The 18,315-nt window shown below is 44.4% G+C and overlaps 1 protein-coding gene across 2 annotated transcripts in view; it reads left to right on the forward strand.

The window, feature by feature from the left end:
* The window catches only part of fchsd2 (FCH and double SH3 domains 2), a 376,153-nt gene that overhangs the window by 102,768 nt on the left and 255,070 nt on the right, over positions 1-18,315 (forward strand). For both annotated transcript variants that reach the window (XM_084325412.1, XM_084325413.1), the window contains exon 6: positions 16,916-17,049. In XM_084325412.1, coding sequence (XP_084181538.1) covers positions 16,916-17,049 — 134 coding nt within the window. The remainder of the gene's footprint in view (positions 1-16,915; positions 17,050-18,315) is intronic.

An 18,315-nucleotide genomic window follows, 5' to 3' on the forward strand; every position in this document is an offset into this window, starting at 1 on the left:
GCAGAAGGAATTAGGAGGAAAAAGGTTATATAACAGCTGTTTAATCAAAGTTTAAGAGTGTATACAAATTACAATAAAGAATGCTATAGTTGTGATCAAAAACACTATGCCGTAATTGAACACAACCAGGCTAATATAACAGTAAAGAGAAAGCTAGTTGATAAGTTGTTGAAAGTCTTTGTTCTCTGCTGATAACAAAGCAGTCCGTTTTCCCTCCAAAAAGTTCCTTTGTTCTCTTCTGCCGACCTGCTTGTGGATGAGATGGTCAGAGGTCTTGTCCTGGTGAGTTGGGTTTTTCAGAGTCCTCTTCCCCCCATCACACCCAGATCTTATAGCCAAGACCTGCAGGATCTTGTGATGTCATCAGAATGACATCATCAAATTCTTTCCTCCAATCCCAGGCCTGCTAAGCTTGTATTTGAAAATAGGGGTTTGGCTTAATAGGCCAACCCTCTTCACATAAACCCAGATAATAATTTGTCTATTTTCTAATACTTTGATTGATGAACCTCAAGATATATTGATTACATAAACACAGATACATCCTACTAAAACACATTACTTGTACACATTTATACAGTTTTAGTATGACTTCAGAATTATTATCCCAATGTAAACACTTCTCATTATATTTTACATCCAAAACTAAGTTGTGTGTGTATATGTGTGTGTATGTGTGGTCAGATTGTATGAATGTGTGTGTGTGTGTGTGTCTATGTGTGTGTGTGTGTGTGTGTGTGTGTCTGTGTGTGTCTGTGTGTGTGTGTGTGTCTATGTGTGTGTGTGTGTGTGTGTGTGTATGTGTGTGTCTGTGTGTGTGTGTCTGTGTGTGTCTGTGTGTGTGTGTGTGTGTGTGTGTGTCTGTGTGTGTCTGTGTGTGTGTGTGTGTGTATGTGAATGTGAATGTGAGTGTGTGTGTGTGTGTCTGTGTGTGTGTGTGTGAATGGGTAACTAAGGCTTCCTGTCCCCCACCCCTGACGAACCCAGGTGGCTGATTGCGTTTAGCTGTTTCCCCACCCCCACTTTGTAAACAGTTCCTCTATTGTCTTGGTTTGAAACTTGTCTACTCAGCTGTTCTCACAGGACCTGTTCCACAGATCACACAGGATACATGACTGTATCTTTAGACTCGGCTGTTGCCCACACTTTGTATGCAAATTCACCTTTGTTTGTGAACTCAAGATCCGGTGTATTTTAGTGAGACAGGCAAAAGGGCAGAGTAATCTAATCACCAGAAGCATATATTTAGTTGACTTGACTATTGCAGCTGTTTTCTTCTAAATATAACACATTAGTTACCATTTGAGATCTATGTTGTTCCAGAATCTACCACAGGGCCTCACAGGGTTAACCTCTTAAGCCCGAGATATACAGTCAAAGTGTATATTTTCAGCATTACGTTTGTTTACCAATGATTTTATTTGTTATTAGTGAAATATAAGATTATAGAAATCTCAGGGCATTGAGTCGGAAACCGGCGCATATTGACAGGAGGAAGTGGCACAGCCAAAAGTGAGTGTAGTCTTTTGAAGGAAGAGACTCAGGGCTTTCGAATTTCGAAAAACGACCCTACCCAGCTCACACCAGCCCCTGTCAATCATCTGACTTCTGGATACACTTTTTTATTTCTTATTTTTTGGGATTATCTCCCACAAACCTGAACGTTATTGCCATAAAACAGAACGCAATTAGTTTCTCTACCTTTCTGTGAACGTCTTGCAAAAAACGGTGTTGCAATACGATGAAAAATGGTGGAGAAATGTACATTATAAAAAAGATGGCAGAATTCAGTACTGTATCTACAAAACCTTCTGTTTAATCATCTTCCCTTTATTCATTTGCTTAGATTTTTCAGGTCTGGTACATTTTAGCATGGTGTTATTCACAGCCAAAGATAATATTTAATTTTTTTAAATAGAATTGATATTCTCCTTTGGTTCATTACAATTTACTCAAGCCTAGTAACAGACACTATTTCTGACACTGATCCATATATGACCCTAGATTCAGATACCAAGAACATGCAAATGGACCATTTAAAAAAAATTGTAAATGTTTATTCTACGTCCTTATGGAATGAGTGACAAAAAAAATTATTATAAATTTTTTTATTTTTGTATGGATGAAATAGCCGCACATTGATGGGCAAAGAGCCGCATGCGACTCGCGAGCCGCGGGTTGGCCACCCCTGCTCTACTGGAAGGGACAGAGCAGGCTGTATTGATTGAATGATTGAACACTTTATTAACAGATTGCAGACCAGAGAAAGACTTTCGTCTTGTTTACATCAGGGTCCCCCTTTAATAATGATATTTATGACATACACAATATACAGATATATATCATGACATTTATGACATACATGACATACAGGTATACAGTACTGTTACATTTGTGACATACAAGATATGCAAATATACATTACTGTTAAACAGAGATCCTAACAGAAAATATATACATACGAGGGGGGGGAAACTGTACATTAGGGAGGGGGTGGGTGGGTGGGAGGGTGTCGGGTGGGAGCCCTCTACCGGAAGGGACAGAGCAGGCTGTTCTTCTCGAAGAGACTCAGGTCCTTCAATATGTGCAATAGACTGCTGCAGTCGTTTTACCAGTCTGTAGTAGCCAGTGTCCTCTTTTTGCCATTGTATGCTTAGGGGGCTACATCAACCAAGGGACACCAACAAATTGAACAAACTGGTGAGACTTTTTTGGTGGGAGTCAAGCTGGTCAGACTATAGGTGGAGGCAGAGAAGGAAGCTGGCCGCTATCCTGGAGAACCCACCCCCTCTATGAGGAGCTTGTACAGCACTGACTCATATCCCTCCCCACACTCCACTAACCACCACTGGTCATCTGCTGCCAGTGGTGACCTCAGAAGCTCCAGGTGGTCCAGAACAGGGCAGCACGGTTGGTACTGGGCTGCTCACTAAGGTCTAATGTGAGCCGTATGCATGCCCGCCTCTCTTGGCTTAACGTTGAAAATAGATTGTCTTTTAATATACTTGTGCTGTTCAAGTTGGTCATGTGCAGTAAAACTCCTGTTTTTATACATAAACAGATTGTTTATACTGTGCATGAGCATTACACTAGAGGTTCCAGTAGTGGGTAGCTTGAATTGCCAGGTCCAAAAACCAACGCTTTAAGGAGATCTTTTATTTTTAGAGCATTAACTCTTTGGAATAACCTGCCTCAAAACCTCTGCTGCATTTACAGTAGATTCACTTTTTAAAATAATCTTAAATTGTATTTAACACGGTAAAGTATTTAGTTTTTTGTTTTAGTTTTTTTGTTTCTGTGTTTGCATGTAATTTTAGCCATCTTAATTGTTAGTTTCATTATGCATTGAAAAAGTACTGACTTTTAATAATTTTGTTTTGCAATAATAATTGTTTTTTTTGTGTGGACCCCAGGAAGACTAGCTGGTTGCTATGGCACCAGCTAATCGGGATCCGTAATCAAATCAAATCAAATCAGTCCATCGTACCAGCTGCCATCAGGCTCCACAACCGTGGGCATGGACTGCTGCCAGCAGCCGGAGAACTAACGGCAGCAGAACTCAAGAATTACTAGGAATATCTGACCTAGGGCTGCAACGATTTGTCGACGTCATCATGAAATTTAAGCGATTTGGATATTCATGATCAACGCATCGTATTGTTACTTGTATGTGCCTTTTACGGTGGAAATGGCAGACGTTCAAAGTCATAACATGCGTACTATAGCCATCTGGTAATATGAAGGTTAGGGTTAGTAGTGTCTAAGGAGGTAGAGTCGTCGTCTGGTAATTTGAAGGTTAGAGTTAGTAGTGTCTCAGGAGGTAGAGTGGTTGTCAGGTCATCTGAAGGTTAGGTTAGTAGTGTCTCAGGAGGTAGAGTGGTCGTCTGGTAATAGGAAGGTTAGTGTTAGTAGTGTCTCAGGAGGTAGAGTGGTCGTCTGGTAATATGAAGGTTTGGGTTAGTAGTGTCTCAGGAGGTAGAGTGTTTCTCTGGTAATATGAAGGTTAGGTTAGTAGTGTCTCAGGAGGTAGAGTGGTTGTCTGGTAATAGGAAGGTTAGGGTTAGTAGTAGTGTCTCAGGAGGTAAACTCAGCAGGAAACATCGAGTTTAAAATCTCTGCTAGTAATCTGTAGAGGACTGTAGTTTAGCTGTGGCTGAAGTTGGAGGTCATAGCAGCATAGCAAATTAAAAGTTGATGATTTTGAATATGTCATCTTTGTGAGCTCTGGGACCTCAATGTGTTTCAGGTGCAGACAGGAAGGGCATTTAGTGCATGACTGTCAGGAGAAAGTCTCTGCTGGTGGTGTGCGGAGAGAGGACAGAGACACACAGGCTCAGCAGCGCAGTGTGTACCTGAATCAGTTGAAAAGAAAACCAAACGTGACAATAGTGGCTCTCAGGCTAACAAAGGAATGACAAGCATGGTCAAAGAGAGTCAGGTAGAGCAGGAGGTAGAAGGATAGTGTTGGTTTAGCATGAATAGGACCACAATGGAAATAAACCGTAAGGTTTTATTGTGTTTCAATCCTCGATGGTTTTAAATTATATGTGATGGCTGTACATGATTCAGTATTGTATGTGATTTTAGATTGTCCAATCAATTCAATCAATCAATCAATGAGGGGTAGGAGGAGAACATAGAAGAGATGTGAAGTGATGAAGATAGTGAGACTCTCACTGATTCACACGTGTCTGACTCACAGCAGAGGAAAATCTATGCAGTCCAACAGATTAAAAAGTACCTGCAAACAAAAAATATAATTTTGAGATTATTTTGTAGATCTTCTTCTTTCGTGTAACATCAGAGGTCCAACTCTGTGTCTTGTAGCCATGCCCTTATTTCTGGTTCCACGTCAAAGAGGCTGACTTCTGAGGGTGGTCTGTATAGGGGGCAGATGGTCAGGATATGCTCGACAGTCTAGTCCAGGGGTCGGCAACCTGCGGCCTCGAGGCCGCATGCGGCTCTTTAGCCAATCAGCTGCGGCTCCCTGGCCCAAAAAAATAAAAATAAAAATGTTTTACTTTTTTTTTTAAACTTTTTTTTTCTCTTATTTTGGAGATCGATGTCATACTGTGACACTGAAATGAAAAAATATTTCATCAACTAAGATATTTAGTCAACAAAAGGCTTGCCTGTATGCCTGAAAAATTTACTTTTATTGATTTTCCACAAATAAGGGAAGGACTCTAATAGAGCTGCATAGTTCAGGGTTTTATTTCAAAGTAGGTCTACAGATGTCAGTGTTTTTTCTCCTTTTCTGTGTTTTATTTAAAAGTAGGTCTACACATGGTAGTCTTTTTTCAAAGTGGACTACTTTTTATTTGATAAATGTTCCACAAATAAGGGAAGGACTCAAATATACCTGAATAGTTCAGGGTTTTATTTCAAAGTCGGTCTACAGACACCAGTGTTTTGTCTCCTCTTCTGTGTTTTATTAAAAAATAGGTCTACACAGCCAGTATTTTTTTCTCCTCTTCATAAGAGTTTGAGGTTTTCCTTTGTTATAACAGGTAAAAACAGCAATTAAAAAGTCAACATTTTTCTTTTTGTTGCTTTATAATCCCATTAATGCAACAAACTGTGTGCTATAAGTATAAAGTATAATAAATCGCAAATTACTTTGGGTATGCAATTGTCAGGCATTTTATGCTAAATGTGGGGTATGCTTGGGGATATATAAAACGTTATACACTGTGTTATCTTCATTTTAAGGGTAAATAGGTTGTGCGGCTCCCTGAGCATTTTATTTTGTGGGACGGGGGAAAAGTGGCTCTTTTGATACTAAAGGTTGCTGACCCCTGGTCTAGTCAGACACTCGCATGCATCTCTGTCTACCAGGCCCCACTTCTTCAATGATGCGTTGAAGCGACCAACCCCAGTTCTTAAATGGTTCAGCAGAGTCCATTGCCGGCATGGAAGATCGTCTCCTGTGGCGCCATCTCCTGGATCCCAGATGTAGTGGTGGATGTGGGTTGGTCCAGCGCTCTCCCACTCTCTCTTCCAGGCTGCCGCCAGCCATCCATTTCTGGACAGGTCCTCACTGGTGGAACGGAGCATCTCTTGTGCCGCCTCATTGTAGGGGTGGCGGGACTTGAGTCTGCTCAGAGGTGCTGCTGTTGTTGTGGTGTTGTGTAGGATGTGCCGGTCATGCTTCACTGCTTTCCTTGCTAGGGCGAGAGTGGCAGCCTCTCGTTGTAGGCCAGCCGGTGCGATTCCTGCAAGGATTGGCAGCAGGAAGATGGGGGTAGGCTTCAGGCATCCAGTGATGATCTGGAGGGCGTTGTTAGTAGCCGCATCAAACTTTTTCACATGTGGGCTTCTGCTCCAGACTGGGGCACATTACTCTGCTGCCGAGAAGACCAGGGCTTGGGTGGATATCCGAAGTGTCTTGGCAGTGGCTCCCCAGGTTGTACCAGCGAGGCATCGGATCAGCACAACCCTTGATGTTGTCTTTGTCCTGACATCTTCAAGGTGTTGTTTGAAGGACAGAGATGTTTGTAAATTCTGTCAAAATACAAACAAGAACGAGGAATAATGGTGGGTACACTTCCCAGGAAGTTTTTAGACTGAAAAGAAATTGTCCAGAACATTTCAAGGTTTCCACATTCAATATAAATGGAGCCAGAGATGTGAGGAAGAGAGCAAGCTTGTTTGAAGTCTGTAAATTGTAATTGTAAGTTTTAATGTAATAATGATTCAGGAAATACACAGTGACATTTTAAATGAGACAGACTGGAGGAGAGAATGGGATGGAGAGGCCACTTGAGTAACAGCAGTGTGGCACTCCTTTTCTCCATAAATCTTCTACCAAGGTATTTTGTGGTGGAAGAAATAATGAAGGGTAGGTTGTTGGTGGTTAAAGCCAAACATGAGCTTTTGACTATTTTATTTTTATTTTTATTTTTTAATGTCTATGCTCCAAATGTAAGACTTAACAGAGTTCAGTTTTAAAACTTGGAGTAGTTTTAAGTCAGTGTGAGCCTGAAGGCATATTATTATTTGGGAGGAGATGTTTTACTGTACAGAGAATGATCAGTTAGATAGAAATCATAGTGAACCACATCCTGCTTTAAAACACGCGATGAAGCAGCCGATAAACACTAACAATCTAACTGATGTATGGAGAGAAATGCATGATGCGCAAAGACAGTACACTTGACTTGGGTTCAAAGCAGATATAATCTTTTTTCTATGGCCAGATAAGGTTTTATTGTTTAAAACATATTTTACTATTGTAAAAGGGTGCAGGATAATACCTGTAGGTTTCTCATTCCATGGTGTCTTGCAATATGTTTATTGCAAATATCAAACACAAGTCTGCATACAGGCACTTTAACACTGCTTTGCTTTTAGATGTACATTTTTTTTTTTTTATTATCTTTTCCCCCCTCCTTTTTCCGATTTTTCTCCCATCCCACCCTTCCTGGTTGTTGCACACTTTCCCCTACTGTTGGTCCGAGAGACCGGAGACTGTCTCTCCGACGCATGTGCAGCCAGCCGGCAGGCCAGCCTGGCCTCACAGATTCTCACCGGGGAGAGTGTAGCGTGTGGGAGGCCGCACTATCTCTCCCTAGATCCTACCCTTGCTGAGCAGGCGCCCCGACCGAACTGTAGGGGTCGCTGTCCACAGCGCCCAGGACCCACCCTTCAGCTTTCCCACCCTCTAATACTGCCAATTGTATTAGTGTGAACGGCCAGCCAAGCTGATAGCAACGCCGGGAGCTGGATTCGAACATGCGAATCCAGCCTCTCTGGCGTTGGTGACGAACGCAATCTCCGCTACGCCACCTGACCGCCCAGATGTACATTTTAAATAAACGTTTTAAGCATCTTTGAAACAGTGGTGGGATTTTTGGGAAAGGTGAGATTCGGCAGCTTTGTCAAAAGTACACTCTCAATGTCTCTTGTGACATTACTAAATCTGTGAGAGATCTGGAGATTGAAATAGTGGAGCTGCAGGCTTCTGCAGAGTCCACAAGAAATTGAGGGTGTAATGAAGACCTAAAATTTAAAAAGGGCATACTGGCAGACTTGTTGGGCACTAGAACATGGCACTGCAGAGCATGCAGGGGGGGGGGAGGCCCCTGGATTCGATGGGCTCCCACCAGAGTTCTACAGAGCTTTCTGGACTGAACTGAAGGAGGATGTGTTGGAGGTCTTCAATGAGAGGACTTGTTGCTCCCTCAAAGTAGCAGGAGAGCAGTTCTGGCTCTATTGTGATCCCCAAGAGATCTGGAGAAAGAACTAGAGGCTGGTCTCTTTGCTATGCACTGAATATAAGCTACTGTCCTGGCTAACTCTGCATGCACAGATTGCCCAGGGAGTCTCTCTGGATTGTCCAGCCGCATGGGGAGTAGGTGCGGAAAGGTGACTATAGCTCTGCCTCGAAAGTGCCCATCAACTTGGGATTGGTCTCTCAGTGTTCAGGAGACTCAGGCATATAAAAAGGTATATTGGATCATGTCTTCAGCACCCCCACAGCCATAACTACAACCACTCATCAACATTAATTCATTTTATCCCCCCACGCTCTCCCATGAGCTGAAAATACCGGAAATGTGGCAGTGGTCTATACAAACTTAGGCCAACCATTTTTCTCTTACAAATATTGACATGAAAATCATGATTATATCTCACGGGTCGAACAAACCTCAACGTTATTGCCATAAAATACAATGTATATTGTTTCTTTACCTTTCTGTGAACGTCTAGAAAAGAATAATGGCGGAGCTATGGACATTATACAAAAGTAACTGTACTTACAGTAGATTTCATTCACGGTTTAGCCTGGTGGTACTAAATCCAGGTTTAACTATGCCATTGGATTTGGACCGATCCATAGATGTATGACTTGGCCATAATAAGGTAATTTATAGGCCTGATATTCTATATTCATGTTTCAAATAGCATGTGTCCGGATGGCAAAATTCAGTACTGTATCTACAAAAACGAAATAATATTTTTCACTTTTGGCCAATGTTAATGGTGTTATTTACCATCAAAGATGGGGAAAAAAAGAAGATTATTGATATTCTCCTTTGATTCATTACAATTTACTCAAGCCTAGTAACATACACAATATTTCTGACACTGGGAATACATTCCCTGAGATCCATAGATGAATCCATAGACCAAGAACATGCAAATGGACCTTGTAGAAGTGGAGCAATCTTCCATTTACTTAGGTAGCCTATGTATTTTTAGGCACATTTTCTGAAAATATGGCTAGGGCTTAAGAGGTTAAATAATAGTAGTGTTGGTCAGACTAAGAGAATAATGTAGAGCTGCTGAGCGAAAATGGTGGGAAACTTCTCACAGTCCACTGTGATATATATAAGAGAATGCTGGAAACGTTAACAGGTTAAATCACACATCAACCAGGTGACAAAACCATAATTCTTCCACCTTAGAAACATAGCTAAAGTACGGCCATTTATAAATCAAAAGGACACTGAACAACTGATCTATGCCTTTATCTCAAGCCGATTTGATTACTGTAATGCACTCCTTACTGGCCTCCCGAAAAGAAACACAGAGCGACTCCAACTCGTTCAAAACTCTGCAGCTAGGCTATTAACGTTAGGTTATGACTATAACCAAGTTCTGTTAACACTAGTGGACGCTCTGCGTCTGTTGCATATATCTCGCTTCAGCATATATACACTGAATAATTTCACAAATGTACCTTTAAATGCCAGCATTCATCTGGCCACACCCCCATCCGCTTACCTATATAAGCAGGGGTGGTGCCACCAGTGATGCCACAGATTACTTGTAAAAGTAATCCGATTACTGATTATTGATTACTCCTTTAAAAAGTAATCCAAGTTACTTTACTGATTACTTGATTATCAGAGTAACTTAGTTACTTTGAAAGTAACTAGGTTACGAAGTCGTCGTCGTTCCCCCAACCGTTTTTTTTAAACGCTTTATTGAAAGTGCATAAATTGTTTTTAACTTGTTTCTCTGCACATAACGTACATTGTTAAACTAGTGCTTCAGCTTCTGTACCATCAAGTATGATAAAGCAACAGTCTATGATGCTCACAGCATTAGAGCAGCCAGCCAGTGGTTTTACAAAACCAGTGTATCCATTCACATCTAACAAATGCAGGCTGAACTATTCAATTATATCAACTGTAACTATTAAATTGTTTTTATAAATGTCTCTCTATAAACATACAATCAGTCTCTCTTTAACATGTAAATTAACTGTAAATCTGGCAAATAAGAGCTTTTGCTCTGCCACCATCAAATATACATTAATCAAAAGGGAAAGAAACAATCTCTCTCTTTTGCTGTTTGGCTGGCCTCCGAGTCCTCCTGTACCTACTAGTCGAAGCGTCGGCTAGTGTTGTGATTCCAGATGCTTTCAATGCAATTGGATGTGCTGTTTTTAGCGGTAGACAGTATTTTGTTTCCTCCGCATATGAACGTGAAGTAGTGACTGACGAGCGTTTTGGGATGGAAGTCTGAACAGAAACTCACTTTTAATTTTGCCAAGCGTTTTGGGGTGGAATTCTCCGACGACGGAGCCCTGCTGTCACACGATTGGCGCATATGTCACATGACGTGCTGTGAAGACCCGCCCTACTCTGCCTCTGATTCGCAGACTGTGGATGGGGAATGTGATTGTACCAAAGCAGAGTCACTCACAGACAGAGTGTCCAGGCACGCCGCGGCCCGCGGGACACATTCTTGTGTAACCCTTTCACTGCCACACTACGTCACTCCCAAAAGAAAAACAGCTCAAAATGTATTTTTGACTGTCGAAAACGAAATAAAATACTGCATTCCGCCTGCATTATGAATTTATGATGAGATAGTAATGAAATAGTAATGCACAGCCACTTGGACAAGTAACTGCAATCAGATTACTGGCTTTTAAAGATTAACGCGTTAGATTACTATTTTCGGGGGAAAGTAATCAGATTACCGGCATCACTGGGTGCCACACACTCATCTCCTTCCCAACAAATTTCATCACAATGAAAAATCAAGGGCCGCAGCGGCGTCTAGATGCAGAGCGTCCACTAGTGTTAACAGAACTTGGTTATAGTCATAACCTAATGTTCTGTATCACACTAGCTCCCGCTCTGCGTCTGTTGCATAATAGGAGCTGAGCGGGAGCTAGAAGCTCGACAAATACACCCCGCTGAGGCCCCCCACAGCCATCAGATCAGGGAGGGCCGAGCCCCCCCGACCCACCCTAATGGAGGGCACCCCCCCTACTGGTGGCTTCACGGGAGGGCGACGGACCCGACCGTGCGAAGAGGCACTCAAGCAACTCAACGCACAGGGTGAGCAGACCGTGGCTTGACCCCACGACTACACACACGCACAACCCGCATGCCACCCGGGAACGAACGGAGGAAACAACCTCGTTACTGCCCCCAGAATCACGGGGTCAAGGGCAAACCCAACCCCGTGGCAAGGCCGTAGCAGCGGAGCGCGAAGGAAGACCCAGACCCACCAAAGGGACTGGACCCCCTGGAACGGGGGCTCGGAGAAGTCCATGATGCCAGCAACAAGACCCCACCAGGTGGGCACGTAGTGCCCCGCCCCCCACATCGCCAGCGTATTCGGACAAAGGCCCCTCAGCCGAGCGGGCCCTGTCCCCCCAATAGTACACCGCCTGGCACACTGACCCTGCAACAGGCAGTCAGCATGGCCGTAAGCACACAAAAAAGGTTAACCAACGGAAGCAGGCAGCGCACCGGGGAAAAACCAGGCAACAGGCTATCAACCCTAGCCTGGAGACTGCGGACGAGACAGGCGCCAGAGGGGACAGCTGAACACAGCCGCCCCGGCGGAAGGAGCGGAAGCTGGCGGTGTTGCATGACCAAGCCTCCATTTAAAAACCCCCACCCAGAGGGGTTGAGGCAGAGAAGGCTGACACGATTGGCAGACGTCATGAACGTGCAGGGGCACCCTCAAACGGTGAACCCGGGAGTTGACACTGCTCCAACACACCAGGGAATCAACCACCTTGGTGTTACCCAATGTGGTGGTTGTTCCTATAACCCCTCAAGAAAAAACTCCAAAACACACCTGCGGGTATACACCGGCTATACCGCAGTACAAGTGTTTCAGTTTTCAAAAAAGGGTTAACCCAGGCCTACGGGTCGACGAAACATTACTTCGGACCGGGCCTGGCGATACGGGAAGCACAGGGTCACCAGAGGAGGTCAAAGACCACCCCAACAGGCCCCTCTTCGCCATGCGTGAGAGAGGAGCTAAAAATAATGGAGAACCAGCCCCTAAGCACACCGTACTTGGTATTCCCAGGCGGTCTCCCAACCAAGTACTAACCAGGACCAACCTGTGTAGCGGCCGAGATCCGACGAGATCGAGCGTGTACAGGTCGGCATGGCCGTAAGCCATTACGACAGTGCTGAGTAAAAAACGTACCCAACCAGGGTCTCCATAGCGCTTAACCCTGTGACACCCGGACCGACCTGGCATTTTTCCCCCTGAAAAAAGCCCAAGTCCCTCAGGGTACCAGAACAGCAGATCTGCATCCCCGGCGGACAACGGGTTCAACTGATCCGGACCAGCGTGACCAGAACCAGTCCCGTGCCCTAACCACGCCGACATGCCTACTCCAGGAGAAAGGGCAGAGATGCATGTCGATCTTAACATGAAAAGAAGGCGCCACCCAGACGTTCGGGCGAACCGCGCCTGGTGGCCCACCCCAAGGGCGTGAGACCCCTCTACATATGTTCAGATCCATTCCGTCATCATCCCCCAGACATGAACGAGAATCTGTCGATAACCAACCCAGGTCGTGGGATGTGGTCGTCGGAAGAGGAAAAACCCCCATCTCAGTTGCTTTATAAAAACGCCGTTTTAACCTCAAGCAACCAAGGCGTGCCAGTCAGTCGCCTGTTTACAGCGAGCTAGCACTATACGTGCGTCGGGACACACCCCCATCAATGAACAGGCTATTTAGACCTGTCATTGAATCCCCAAGGCGCCCAGGGGAACGACAAGAGGGGTGTGACACTTCCTAACTCCAACACTTTTTGAATAGAAAAGAAGGAAGCACCAACAGTATGTATCCCAGTCTACACAGCCGGGGGTAAATTTTTTTCACATTTTTACATCCCACCACCCTCCCATAGGAAGGAGACGGGGATCCCCAGAGAGACTTCCCACGCGAGCTGTACAGATTGAAAAGAATATATTGCACCTTGAGCCATGTAAAAAATTGGTTTTAGGGCTCTCCGGGGAAGAGGCACTGAACCCATACACACTCAATAATCGAATTGAATCGAATACATACACAATAGAATAGGACACCTTCTAGAGGGTCCACTCACTTTGACAATCTGAGGAGGAAGGCTCTGTACTCTGATGGAGGCTTCCTCACATGGAAGGAGGAGTCCGAACTCACAGAAGGCCCGAAAAGGCGCTTGGTGAGGAGGAGCCCTGACCACCCCCCCGAAACAGATCCATCACATGGACCTGAACAGCACACGGAAGTCCTACCAACAGAGACGCGCACGGTGACGTACTCTATGGCGGGGGAATTTCTGCGGTGCACACGCCCAATATTCCAGGCCGTGGGACCGGGAAACTCCCCCCCCCCCCCCATAACGTGCCGAACCGCAACGTGACAGGAACCTTGAAGGACAGGGGGTGTACCCCTGACCGACAGAAACAAGGGGGAGAGGAAAGGTTACCCGTTCACCCCTTTACGACCCCCCACCCATGATACGATGTAATGACAAAAAGAGAATATGACACAGTCATAGTCAGCTCTATGAAGCGTTTGACAGCTTCACACAGCGCATGAGCTAACCTGCTATCTGATTTTTACTAAGGAAAAAACACAGAATAGAGAGGGCTCTCTAAGAGCCCCGGTCCAACATACACATGTGCTTCTGTGGCCAGTCCAACCCAGTTGTAGGTCACATGACACACACAACCCATCATCACCTACAAAAAATGGCAAAAACACTCCACAGAGGAACGCCGTTTTTCATAATGAGAGAATACATAATTCTCGATTAGTATCGGCCACAGGCCTTGCTAAGCACACACGACATTGACCAAACAATCTTTTCTTTTAGGAAAATAAAGTTTCTCCAGCTGTTTTAGCGCAACCTCAGCAATCAAGCTAAGGGTGACATCGCATCCCTACCACACAAAAGACACAATGTAGTGCAACAACATGTCTGATAGGAGGATGAAAAAGTCCCAGGGAACCGGGGGGAAAACACAATCCTCCTGCTTTACCCTTAATACGGCCAGTTAAAACAGGAAAACCTGTTAATATGTGAACACACTGTTCATTGTCATCACAGGCTGAGAAAAGAAAATTCTTTACTCATTTGTCACTAAGCATAGCTTCATAGGTTAGTTACCCCTTAGTTGTGAGTACACGGTACATAACAACACACATGATGTTTCTCACACAACAACCAGATCATTTTCACATCTGTAACAACAACCCGATTTGCCCGAAGAAGCTAATTACCAGTGACAAGACAGTTCACACAAAACTCGCGTCGTATCCCAAATGTATTGCAGCAACACACGTTTTTGGAAAACAGCGTTATTTACAAAACATATAGAAGGTAAAGCCAGAAAGACGCGTATAAGGTCTGGCCAAACCTTGTCCTACCTGGAGCGTAGATCAGCGAAGTGCAGTCTTAAGACACCGTAGAAAACACAGCCATCCTGTGTTGTTCGATCTGGGCAGCGTCGCCGCTCTACCCGTCGCAACGGTCCCCTTTGTTGACGCAATCCTTGCCGTCCTGGCTCAGGGCAGGATCGACGAACATCCCCTGTCAAAGATGACGTCGTAGTCAAGAGTGTAAAACATGTTATAATCAAAGCACGTTCAACAGAGTAGCATTAAGCTAACGGCCGCTCCAACCGTCGGTCGCTACTGCCCCTGCTCGCGAGACGCCGAGCGAACGGCGCACGCGACCAGAGGGGAGCTCACGGCGGCGCGCGAGTAGCCGGAGCTACCTCGCGCTGGCCTTGTCCGATAGCAGCAAGCTAACGTTTCCTAGTGATCACAACAGGCTAGCGCCGCAGCTAACAGCTGACTGGCTAACAGTAGGCCCAACCTCTGTAGGCCACGCAGTGATCCCAGCAGGCTAACGCTGCAGCTAACAGCTGACTGGCTAACCGTAAGCTAAGCAGCTATCACCTGAACTTGTACACAATGATATAACACTCACCCAGACAGGCCGCCGTTCTGAAACCCTCCTCACTTTTTAAGAGAAAAGAGAAACAAGATGTCAACACAGCTTTACAACGGTGATTTTACCAACACCCGACGGAATCAGCACAATACCAAACTGGCCTGTGTAGCTGACTTGAACATAGATCTTCCGCTATCGAACATCTTATGCACATATCTCCTCGTGAAGGAATACTCTCATTTGGATATGAAAGATGGGGCTTAACACGGGACAGAGAGATACCCACTCGTCCAGAAAACACAGGGATCACCAGTGTTAATGGTCGCGGCCCACTAGTTAAAACTACAATGGTCTTCAGACCAAGGTCTTCTGTCGCCTAGGCGGCTGAACAAAGGACCCTAGCCTGGGGCCGGTTTTCATAAACATTGTCAATTAGCCCCCATAGCACTAACAGACAAGTGAAGCCTGCCAGCAACAGTACTCACCCAACCTGAAACCCACCGCTCCTCACAACAGCGGCGCGTCACACAGTTCAGCTGTGGCCTGAAAGGTTTCACCCCAACCAACACAGCAAGGAACTGCAGTTGAGAAGCATGCAGCGGCGTGCTCCCAATACGAAAACCGGTGGAGGGTTTTAGAATGATCACCATCTTCCAGACACTCCAGTGACGAAGACAACATCGCCGTATTTTCTCGAAAATAGTGAGAGAGAAAATAAAGATATGATGTCAACGTATCTCCTTGTTCTTCCTCTCCTCGTAAACATTGCTTTTCCAGCCAATATTTTTCTCCACGTCAAGTGGGCATATGAGCAACACGTTGCTTGTGATGACATTTGAGAAGGAGATGAGTGTGTGGCACCACCCCTGCTTATATAGGTAAGCGGATGGGGGTGTGGCCAGATGAATGCTGGCATTTAAAGGTACATTTGTGAAATTATTCAGTGTATATATGCTGAAGCGAGATATATGCAAGCAGAGTGGGAGCTAGTGTGATACAGAACTAGAACCAAGAGGAGAGACCACTTTGGTCCAGTATTAGCTACTCTGCACTGGCTTCCGGTAACATTTAGAATCAATTTCAAGGTCCTCCCACAAAACACTAAATGGAACAGGACCAAGCTACAGTACATTGCCAATTCTCTTGTCAACTATGTGCCCTCTAGAATATTATGATCATCTACTACTGGTCTATTGAAGGTTCCCAAACACAGCCAAAAGAAAATCAGGGACGCAGCCATCGTAAATTATGCTAGCATGTTATATAAACGTTACCACTGGATTCCTCATCCTTTTAAATGTAGGATTAGCCACCAAAATCAAGACACAGGTCGTCTAGAACCTGAGTTACTCGTAAAATAACAGCAGGTGGTGGCGATTTTTGAAAATGTTTGCCATTATTAGCTTCAATTCATTTGTTTGTTGTGTTGTAGAGGGGCAGCTGTATTTTAGCACTGCTTTTATGTGAGATCTCATAATTTGACTTACTTAATAAAAATGTTTATGTGTTTTTGAGTATGATGAAAACACACGTATGATGTGAGATATAATGTGTATTTATTTAATTGTATTGACACACACCTTGTAGTGATATTATGTAAATAAAAGGTTTTTCGAAAAATCTAAAATCTCTCTCTCTCTCTCTCTCTCTCTCTCTCTCTCTCTCTCTCTCTCTCTCTCTCTCTCTCTCTCTCTCTCTCTCTCTCTCTCTCTCTCTCTCTCTCTCTCTCTCTCTCTCTCTCTCTCTCTCTCTCTCAGACAGTAGAACAGCTAAGTTGTATTCAAGGTGAGCTTCAGGAGTCTGTGAAGGATTTGGCTAAAGCCAAGAAGAAATACTACGACTGTCAGCAGGTGGCCCACGCCGTCCGAGAGAAGACTGACATAGAAGCCAAGTAGGTCTCCCTGGGGCTGTGTGTGTACCTATCATTATGATGACCAAATGTCCCCACAAGGATACACTGTAAGAAAAAAATCTGCAAGAAAACGGTAAATGTCTGGCATCAATGGTTGCCAAATACTTACTGTCAAATTACAGTAAAATCAAATACATTTACAGATTACAACCTTTATTTAATGGTTAATATTTAGATAAAGGGTATTTTACTGTAATCTGTATGGCATTTACACTTACTCTAACACATTGGGCGCCAGAGGTCGCTGTGGGCGTATGGCCGTTGTGTGCCAGCGCTGTAATGAAGGGGGATATATGCCGGTGTTTGCAGTGCTAAAACTATATTAAATATTATAGCTATGGATCTAATAACATTGTCGATTGTCAGTGAGTTTCTTCCGGTCAACATGCAAAAGACAGATAATGTTTTCATCCATACATTTCCGTTTTATACCGTGGTGAATATGAGTATAGTTTTAGAGTGATTTTGTGTAATCCCGGGAAACGACGCCAAACAGCGTTTTACTGCATTTCATTATAAATCGTGCCATTTCTCGCCTGGATAAATAATCAATCTGAAATCAACGCTAGATTATCGGTATTATGTTTTATCATGCATGCAAGAAAGGGTGGGGGGTGGGGAGGTCGTTTTTCGATGCTTCGATCGCCACCAACGGGACACGGCCCACACACACACCGCAGACACACACTCCAATCGCGGGGGAAAAATTATCGGATCAACGCAAGATTGATAACATATAGTCCTTACCTTGTCTATGATGTACTGCAAAAAGAATAATCCAATTATCTGATCGCCATTCCAAATATTGATCGCGATCGTAATCCAGCATTGAACATGAACGGGGGGGCGGGGACCCTCGTCGATGCCATCTCTATAAGCGCTTGTCTTGCCGGAGTATTTAGACCCCGCCCACACGGCCCAGAAAACAAACCACATCGTTTCAAACGGAGTGCAATAGCGGCCGCAAGGCGTTAGGCGGTGGTATTGGCCGTTTGCGATCTCAGACCCATTCCCAATGATAACATCAGGCTGGATGGATAAATTATGAATGGATATAGCGAATAAAAGAAATAACGATGAAAACCCGACTTTTCTCGGGTTTGGCGCCCAGCGCATGGCGAGTTAACCCGGGATATCTCAGGTCTGGCCCTGAATGTGTTAAAGTAGAAAAACAAAAGTAATCTGTAAAATAATACAGTGAATTTCCCGTGAATTAAAAAAAACATTTACAGTGTAGAACAAAGA

This window comes from Notolepis coatsorum (assembly GCF_963971535.1).
Source record: "Notolepis coatsorum genome assembly, chromosome: 1".
Lineage (NCBI taxonomy): Eukaryota > Metazoa > Chordata > Actinopteri > Aulopiformes > Paralepididae > Notolepis > Notolepis coatsorum.